Raw genomic sequence first — 10,360 nt, forward strand, 5'->3', positions numbered from 1 at the left:
ATTTTAACGTCTAAATTCTAAGTGACCATGCTATCTTATCCAAACAAATCCCAAAATTATCATATACATTTATCCTTTTCTAAGCCTCTAATGAATAAACCGAACAATGTAGTGGAATAACCGCATAACTGGAAAATTTTCGGAACGGCAAAACCTTCAACAGTAGGTGAATGGTTCTCTGTGGGAAAGCGGGAAAGCGCTATAAGACGCGAAATTGTAGTGTAAACGAGGCCTCAGGTGACCCTTTTGTGTACTCGATATTCGAAATGCAACAGTAAATCATACCATCTCAACGGAAATAAAATATTGTTTCCTTTCCTTCTCTGGTGTAGAATTAGCACCACGCAACAATTTTCAGTTGTTGACTTTTTGATACTGAATCATTGTAAGTTTTTAAAATAAATCAATTCGGTTTAATACTAATATATATTATTACATAGATGCCGCGGGAAATTAAAGAAGTCAAAGACTTCCTGAATAAAGCACGCCGTTCAGATGCGCGTGCTGTAAAAATCAAGAAGAATCCGACTAACACCAAATTTAAAATCCGTTGCTCCAGGTTTCTTTATACCCTTGTGGTGCAGGATAAAGAAAAAGCCGACAAAATTAAGCAGTCACTTCCTCCAGGACTACAAGTAAAGGAGGTGAAATGAAGCTATGGCATCATTTGTACTTGAAAGGAGTCAACGCTGGCTCCGTGAAATTTGTTTGTCATGAATAAAAAAAAGAATGGCCCCAAAGTGAAATTGGAACTAAATATTTAACGTTGATCTTTTATTTACAGTACTGGTAGCTATATTTGAAATGTTCGACGACGTGTTTATATTTTAGATACATATGTATGTACAGTCAGTCACAAAAGTGTTCGTTGCGAGGTGGTTCTTAGACAAAATCATTTTTTTTTTAACATTATAGTAACATTAATTATTTTAATAATTTTATCAGTTTCAACACATATTCAAAATATACAGTGGCCCCATCGCATAATCGGACACCTACTTTCATAAAATAAACATGCAAAAAAAATGAATAAAATGGGTTAAATTCGTCGTTTTTTTGCCTTTTTTTATATATAATGCTAATATCTTCCAAAAACAAACAAAAATTACATATTTTCCACGAAAACACTTAGTTTTCCAACAAAAACAACAAAAAATCCGATTTTTAAGGTTCAACGAATAATCGGACACTCGCTAAATATGGTTATTTTTTATGGAACTTGCTGCAAACTTGGGGTTTTTGGCATTGCATTAAACAACCGACAAAATGATGTATCGTTTATAAAAATCGGTGCACAACTTACCTAAAAAATGGACCAAACGGATAACTGCTTGGTCGAAAAGCACGATTTCCATACAAATTTCAACAAAAACGAAGCTTTTAGCTTAATAAGAATGTGTTCGAACCCAGGTAAGTTGTGAACCGATTTTTATAAACGATACATCATTTTGTCGGTTGTTTAATGCACTTTCGAATCAACAAAAGAAACATTAAACAATAATTATACCCGTTACTCGTAGAGTAAAAGGGTATATTAGATTCGTGCAAAAGTATGTAACAGGTAGAAGGAAGCGTTTCCGACCCTATAAACTATATGGGCACTTCCAAAAAAAAGTCCACCAAGCCAAAAACCTTGAAACTTGAATAAAACATATTTCCACATGATTTTGCCCCGATATTAGTTTCTAATTAGTTGGATACTGAGCTTAGCTACAAATTTGGAGTATAGTTTGATTATTTTTATGACAAACCCCACCAATATACGCAAAAATCAGTTTTTGGCTATTTTTTGTTATTTTCTGGACCTGTCTTCTGTTGTAAATTTATCCTATAGGAATGCTAATATGTGATATTTTTCTGTACTGTTTGCTTCATTCACATGCTAAACTATTAAGTTAAAAGCAAAACATCCAGCAATTGAGAGATAGAGGTAAAGAAATCCGCTTTAACAAAACAGTCGGAAAAAATGTCCCGAGCGACATGTCCCGAGCGAATGTGGTTGAAACTGCATAAAAAAAAAAACGGCAAAGAATTTTTGAGTAAAACCAAAAGCATTTCACAGCGACATGTTTGAACAACATTCTAAAAAAAATCGCATTCAAATATTCCATCAGAATTAGCTAATTTCTGGTGTTGTATGAACTTCCCCGAAATCCACTTCTATTTTTGTCCCGAGCGAATACGGCAGTTTTTTACCGATATCTTAAAAACTAAAAGTGGTACAAAATTAAGATTTTTACCAAAAATAGAGCTTGGGAAGAGTGAAAAGAAAAGCCCATAATTAAAATTAAAATCCATTGTTTTACAATTTTTTTTCAACTTTAAAGGTGTGCAAATGTCCCGAGCGACATTTTGGAAGTGCCCATATATATTCTTGATCAGGATCACTAGCCGAGTCGATCTAGCCATGTCCGTCTGTCTGTCTGTATGAACGCTGAGATCTCGGAAACTATAAAAGCTAGAAGATTGACATTTTGCATGCAGATTCTAGGAATTCCTACGCAGCGCAAGTTTGTTTCAAAAGGGTGCCACGCCTCCTCTAACGCCCATAATCGCTTAGATACGATTTTAAAAATTTCAATATTTCGGAAAAGTAAAAATGCACTTTTATTGTGTTTATCAATACCTATCGAAATGTAGAAGAAAGTTTTTAAATCGGACCATTCGTTAAAAAGTTACGGCGGATCAAAGTTTGACCCACGAGTTAAGCCAATTATCTCCATCTCCTTCGCTCTCCCTTTAGCTGAGTAACGGGTATCTGATAGTCGGGGCACCCGACTATAGCGTTCTCTCTTGTTTTTTAAATATTTTTTATCCTTTAAAATCTTAAGGTACTTTGGAATTACGCCGTCATTAACATCTTGATTTGGCCTTCCCCGCCTCTATTGTCAAATTAAAATGTATCCCGGAACTATATAATAATGTCCTGGACAATGGCCGACCAATGCAGTGAATTTCCGTACAGTTTTCAGTTCGAAATTGAGTTTTCCAATCAACTGACGATGTTTCACAGAAAATGGCTTTCCTTGGGGTCATTTCAACTTTTTTTTTTGCAAAAACCCCAAGTTTGCAGCAAGTTCCATAAAAAATAACCATATTTAGCGAGTGTCCGATTATTCGTTGAACCTTAAAAATCGGCTTTTTTGTTGTTTTTGTTAGAAAACTAAGTGTTTTCGTGGAAAATGTGTAATTTTTGTTTATGTTTTTGGAAGATATTAGCATTATATATAAAAAGGCAAAAAAAACGACGAATTTAACCCATTTTATTCATTTTTTTTGCATGTTTATTTTATGAAAGTAGGTGTCCGATTATGCGATGGAGCCACTGTATGTATAAAATAAAAAAAATATGAACAAAAAGTAACATCATTGCGGTTTTAAACGATTAAAACCAAAAAAATGTAAAAAAAACGCCTCACAAAAGTATTTGTTTATTTAGTTTGCTTTTAATATTTACTTTGTTTTTAACTTTAATATTTTGTGGACAAGCCTTTATTTTTTTTTAATGTCTTCCAAGCGCCTTGGCACCGACTATGAACCTTTCGGGGGTATTTTGGACCATTCCTCGAGTAAAACATCCTTAAAATGAGTCTTTAAAGAAATTTTCTCAATTTTGAACGGAAAACTGTACGGAAATTCACGGGATTGGTCGGAGAAGTCAAGTCCACTGCCCAGGACATTATTAAGAGGTTCTGGAATAAGTTTTGATTTGACAATAAAGGCGGGAAAGGCCAAAACAAAATGTAGTGCACGGCATTATTCCAAAGTACCTTAATATTTTAAAGGTTAAAAAATATTTAATAAATTAGTTTTCAATGTTTCTTTCTTTTGTCTTAAAGTGCATTAAACAACCTACAAAATGAGGTATCGTTTATAAGAATCGGTTAACAACTTACCTAAAAGATGGACTTGATAAGTTTCTTATTTAGCTGAAAGCTTCGTATCTATTGAAATTTGTCATGCCTTTCGACCAAGCAGTTATTTGTTTGGTTATGGTTTCGTCCATTTTTTAGGTAAGTTGTTGACCGATTCTTATAAACGATACCTCATTTTGTCGGTTGTTTAATGCACTTTAAGACAAAAGAAAGAAACATTAAAAAAAATTTTTAAATATTTTTTAACCTTTAAAATCTTAAGGTACTTTGGGATAATGCCGTGCACTACATTTTGTTTTGGCCTTTTCCGCCTTTATTGTCAAATCCAAACTTATTCCAGAACCTCTTTATAATGTCCTGGACAGTAGACTTGACTTCTCGGACCAATCCCGTGAATTTCCGTGCAGTTTTCCGTTCGAAATTGAGAAAATTTCTTTAAAGACTCATTTTAAGGATGTTTTATTCGAGGAATGGTCCAAAATACCCCCGAAAGGTTCAAAGTCGATGCCAAGGCGCTTGGAAGACATTAAAAAAAATAAAGGCTTGTCCACAAAATATTAAAGTTAAAACCAAAGTAAATATTAATAGGAAACTAAAAAAAACGAATACTTTTGTGAGGCGTTTTTTAAAAAATTTTTTGGTTTTAATCGTTTAAAACAGCAATGATGTTACTTTTTGTTCATATTTTTTTTATTTTATATATTTTGAATATGTGTTGAAACTGATAAAATTATTAAAATAATTAATATGTTACTATAATGTTTAAAAAAACTGATTTTTTTTATGAACCACCTCGCAACGAATACTTTTGTGACTGACTGTATGTTAAACAGAGTGGCTTAAAGTGTCTGCATACAGTGGCTCACAGCTTATTTCGTGCAGAGGTTAACATAAAATTCAATCTCGTACAGCTAACAAACTATACGATAATTAACCAAAATTTAAATGCAGTTGTGTTAGGTAGTATTCGGGCCTTTATTAAGACACTATTATTTTTAAATTCCATAGAATAACACTTAAAATTAAAAAAAAAAAAAAAAAAGAGAAGCTAGCTTTGGCCAGCCGAAGCTTATATACCCTTGCAGATCATTCCCATTAACTTACAAATAGCAAAAATTTTAAATTTTAAATATGTTTTGACATTAATTTTTCTATCCTTCCCTATGGCAGCTATATAATATAATCATCCGATTTTTGTTAAATTCCGAAATATTAAATAAAAATCATATCCTAGAGTAAAAGAGAATACAATAAAAATCAACGGAGCTATAATTTGTTTCCATTTAATTTCCCATTAATTTTTCAATCTTTCCTATGGCAGCTATATGATATAGTCGTCCAATTTTGATCAAATCAAAATTGAAATTCGGAAATATTTTAAAAGAGTCATATTCTAGAGTAGAAGAGAATACAATAAAAACCAAAGAAGCTAGAATTTATTTCCTATTACTTTTCCATTAATTTTCCGATCGTTCCTATGGCAGCTATATGATATAGTCGTCCGATTTTTCAAATATTTAATTCGAAAAAATCAAAAATATATAAAAAAAACCATCTCCAAAAGTAGAAGGTAATATTTCAAAAAACTCCGAAGCTAAAATTTTTTTAACGTTTTCTTTTCCGATCCTTCCTATGGGAGCTATAAGATATAGTTGTCCGATCCGGTCGGTTCCGACATATATACTACCTGCAATAGATATAAGACTTTTGGGAAAGTTTCATCCCGATAGCTCAAAAACTGATAGACTAGTTTGCGTAGAAACAGACAGACGGTCAGACGGACAGACGGACATGGCTAGATCGACTCGTCTAGTGATGCTGATCAAGAATATATATACTTTATGGAGTCGGAAACGTCTCCTTCACTGCGCTGATCAAGAATATATATACTTTATGGAGTCGGAAACGTCTCCTTCACTGCGCTGCAAACTTCTGACTGAAACCATAATACCCTCTGCAAGGGTATAATAAAACAAAAAAGGAAGCTAGCTTCGGCCAGCCGAAGCTTATATACCCTTGCAGATAATGTAAATACCTATAGTTTAATGCTCACTCGGTGCAGTTCCATGGATTCCAGATTTAGCGTGCATATTTAAATTTTGTTTTTAATTTGTCAAAAATCAAAACGCCTACTTCCTACAAAGTTACAATATATTTTCTTATATTTTTTTGAACATTCCTATGGGAGCCTTAAGATATAGTGGTCCGATCCGGCTCGCTCAGACATATGTACTACCTGCAATAGATAGAAGACTTTCGGGAGGGGTTTATCGCAGCTCAAAGAAGCTGGGTTGACAAAAATGAAATTTTTGAAATTTGAATAGCGGAATCGTTTGCCCATCTTTTGCCCATGTTTGCCCACCAATTAGTTTTTTTTGCCCACGTCCAGTTTTCGAGATATAAAATTTCGAAAATTTTCGAAAGTCACAAATTTTTGGAATTCGATTTTTTTTTTTTTTAATCGTAAGAGAATCGTTTGCCCACGTTTGCCCACCTTTTAGAATTTTGAAAAAACTTATACTTCAAAAGTTATCATAATTATAAGTTTTTCCTTAAGAAAAAATCGTTTGCCCACCCTTTAAAACTGAATATTTAAAAAAAAAAAACGTTTGCCCACCTCTTAAAACTAAAAAATATTGACTGCCCACCCTTTAAAAATACATGTTTATAAAAATTATCGTTTGCCCACCTCTTAAAACTAAAAAATATTCACTGCCCACCCCTTAAAACTAAATATTAATGAAAATAATCGTTTGCCCACCTCTTAAAACTAAAAAATATTCACTGCCCACCCTTTAAAAATACATTTTTATAAAAACAAACGTTTGCCCACCTCTTAAAACTAAAAAATATTAACTGCCCACCCCTTAAAACTAATTTTATATAAAAACCATCGTTTGCCCACCTCTTAAAACTAAAAAATATTCACTGCCCACCCTTTAAAAATACATTTTTATAAAAACAAACGTTTGCCCACCTCTTAAAACTAAAAAATATTAACTGCCCACCCCTTAAAACTAATTTTATATAAAAACCATCGTTTGCCCACCTCTTAAAACTAAAAAATATTCACTGCCCACCCTTTAAAAATACATTTTTATAAAAACAAACGTTTGCACACCTCTTAAAACTAAAAAATATTAACTGCCCACCCCTTAAAACTAATTTTATATAAAAACCATCGTTTGCCCACCTCTTAAAACTAAAAAATATTAACTGCCCACCCCTTAAAACTAATTTTATATAAAAACCATCGTTTGCCCACCTCTTAAAACTAAAAAATATTCACTGCCCACCCCTTAAAACTAAATATTAATGAAAATAATCGTTTGCCCACCTCTTAAAACTAAAAAATATTGATTGGGGTGGGCATACAATGTGCATACAGTTAGCAATGCAACTTTTGAAAATGCAAATTTTTTTCTATCGACAATTTGCTGTTATTTTTCCGTAAATTATTCGTGAAAGAACAAAATTTGCCGTTATTATTGATATTTGATATCAACTTAGCAGAACATCTCATAATTTTAAAAATAATTGAGCGGATAATTTACGGAAAAATAACAGCAAATTGTCGATAGAAAAAAATTTGCATTTTCAAAAGTTGCATTGCTAACTGTATGCACATTGTATGCCCACCCCAATCAATATTTTTTAGTTTTAAGAGGTGGGCAAACGATGGTTTTTATATAAAATTAGTTTTAAGGGGTGGGCAGTTAATATTTTTTAGTTTTAAGAGGTGGGCAAACGTTTGTTTTTATAAAAATGTATTTTTAAAGGGTGGGCAGTGAATATTTTTTAGTTTTAAGAGGTGGGCAAACGATGGTTTTTATATAAAATTAGTTTTAAGGGGTGGGCAGTTAATATTTTTTAGTTTTAAGAGGTGGGCAAACGATGGTTTTTATATAAAATTAGTTTTAAGGGGTGGGCAGTTAATATTTTTTAGTTTTAAGAGGTGTGCAAACGTTTGTTTTTATAAAAATGTATTTTTAAAGGGTGGGCAGTGAATATTTTTTAGTTTTAAGAGGTGGGCAAACGATGGTTTTTATATAAAATTAGTTTTAAGGGGTGGGCAGTTAATATTTTTTAGTTTTAAGAGGTGGGCAAACGTTTGTTTTTATAAAAATGTATTTTTAAAGGGTGGGCAGTCAATATTTTTTAGTTTTAAGAGGTGGGCAAACGTTTTTTTTTTAAAATATTCAGTTTTAAAGGGTGGGCAAACGATTTTTTCTTAAGGAAAAACTTATAATTATGATAACTTTTGAAGTATAAGTTTTTTCAAAATTCTAAAAGGTGGGCAAACGTGGGCAAACAATTCTCTTACGATTAAAAAAAAAAAAATCGAATTCCAAAAATTTGTAACTTTCGAAAATTTTCGAAAATTTTCGAAATTTTATATCTCGAAAACTGGACGTGGGCAAAAAAAACTAATTGGTGGGCAAACATGGGCAAAAGATGGGCAAACGATTCCGCTATTCAAATTTCAAAAATTTCATTTTTGTCAACCCAGCTTCTTTGAGCTGTTTATCGCGATAGTTTTAAAATTGAGAGACTAGTTCGCATAGAAACGGACAGACGGACAGACGGACAGACAGACAGACGGACAGACGGACATGGCTAGATAGTCTCGGCTATTTGTGCTGATCAAGAATATATATACTGGTGGTCGGAAACGTCTCCTTTACAGTTTTGGTTTTTTCAGACCCTCGCAGTTTTGATTTTGCACTGCTTTGCAGTATCTGATTTTCCACAATAAAAATCATTTTATTTTTAATATTTGTTTGTGTATTTATTAATAATATTTACAATCGAAGCATTGGAATTAAAAATTTTTTATGCCTGAAGCATTCTCGGTTTTTGCTTGGCCGAGTTCTTAGGTATCCATGTCTTGTCTGTCTTCTGAAAATATCAAAAATATTTAGATATGAATGTAAGACCAGGAATAATAATAAGAGTAATTACCACTCTCCGCACAAAATTAAAGTATGTCTCCAGAAATTATTCCTGGTTTGCCATGGCCGATCATTTTCCCTCTGATCAGCTGTTTTCTGTCGTGTATCTATATCAAAAACTATGAGATGAAAAAACAAGAAAGGAAGCTACCTTCGGCCAGCCGAAGCTTATATACCCTTGCAGATAAAAGAATGCTCACTCGGTGCAGTTCCAGGGACTCCAGACTCAGCGTTTCTATTAATTTAAATTTTGTTTTTAAGTAGTCAAGAATCAAAACGCCTACTTCCTACAAAGTTACAATGAATTTTCTGATATTTGTTTGAATATTCCTATGGGAGCCTTAAGATATAGTGGTCCGATCCGGCTCGCTCCGACATATGTACTACCTGCAATAGAAAGAAGACTTTCGGGAAAGTTTCATCGCGATAGCTTTAAAACTGAGAGACTAGTTCGCATAGAAACGGACAGACGGACAGACGGACAGACAGACAGACAGACGGACAGACGGACATGGCTAGATAGACTCGGCTATTGGTGCTGATCAAGAATATATATACTTTATGTGGTCGGAAACGTCTCCTTCACTGCGTTGCAAACATCTGACTGAAATTATAATACCCTCTACAAGGGTATAATAAAATATGACAAACGCAGGCGCAACACTTCTGGTCCCAAGAAGTCTCAATGGCTGAAATAAATGTAATCTTTTGATTAAGTTAAACGAGGAAGTACTATTCATACAAACATTTAATGAACACCGAACACCATTTACCACTGGTGAAGACTAAAAACATTTCAAGTCACACTGAAATGCAGAATTTGTGTTGAAGATAGCATCTGGAGGCTTATATTTATTAATGGCGAAAATATCTGTGGTACTCACCTCTGTAACGCTGAAATAAAGATTATTAAAGGACAACATTTATTTTATCACTCACCTTTTTATTGTTTTTTAGATTAAAATTAACTATTTTCACTTTTTCCCACAAATTTTAAATTGATGTGACCCTGCATCATATATTTGATAAATCCAACATGCCAAAGGCAGATAAAATTTGGTCATAATTTCGTTGTAAGTTAAGGTCACACGCGAATAAATCTTTCGTTTTAACAATGTTTTTCAGGGACCGTAATCATTAAAGGTTATGTATATAATAGGTATATTAGCCATTTTTCGTTTTATCAATACCACCAACACGATTTTTTCTATTTTAACAACACTTAAAAATGGCTAAGGCCACGATCTGACGATCAAATTATTTTATTTCACAGAAAATGTTTAAAAATGTAAAAAAAATAATAGTTTTCTTTGTAATTTAATGTAATTCCTTGATAAATTTAATCAAATATTTTAATCGTCTTACCGTGGCTTTTATCTATAATTTGGTTGAATCCCACATTCATTCTTATTATTATTTGAAAAATGTTGAGTAAAATAAATTAATATTATCATTATAGACATTATGATAATAGTTATATAGTTTAATTTTTTTGATTAACAATTATAAATATTTTTTCTACGAATTTTAAAA

At 32.6% G+C, this 10,360-nt stretch overlaps 1 protein-coding gene across 1 annotated transcript; it reads left to right on the forward strand.

The window, feature by feature from the left end:
• The first annotated feature begins 226 nt into the window (after positions 1–226).
• RpL38 (ribosomal protein L38) lies at positions 227–759 on the forward strand. Its single transcript, XM_070213591.1, has 2 exons — positions 227–385; positions 441–759. Exon 2 carries the CDS (start codon positions 441–443, stop codon positions 651–653), a length of 213 nt encoding a protein of 70 aa, XP_070069692.1. The 5' UTR covers positions 227–385; the 3' UTR covers positions 654–759.
• Positions 760–10,360: the final 9,601 nt, after the last annotated feature.

The sequence above is a fragment of the Drosophila takahashii genome, chromosome 2R (assembly GCF_030179915.1).
Source record: "Drosophila takahashii strain IR98-3 E-12201 chromosome 2R, DtakHiC1v2, whole genome shotgun sequence".
In the NCBI taxonomy this organism is placed as follows: Eukaryota; Metazoa; Arthropoda; class Insecta; order Diptera; family Drosophilidae; genus Drosophila; species Drosophila takahashii.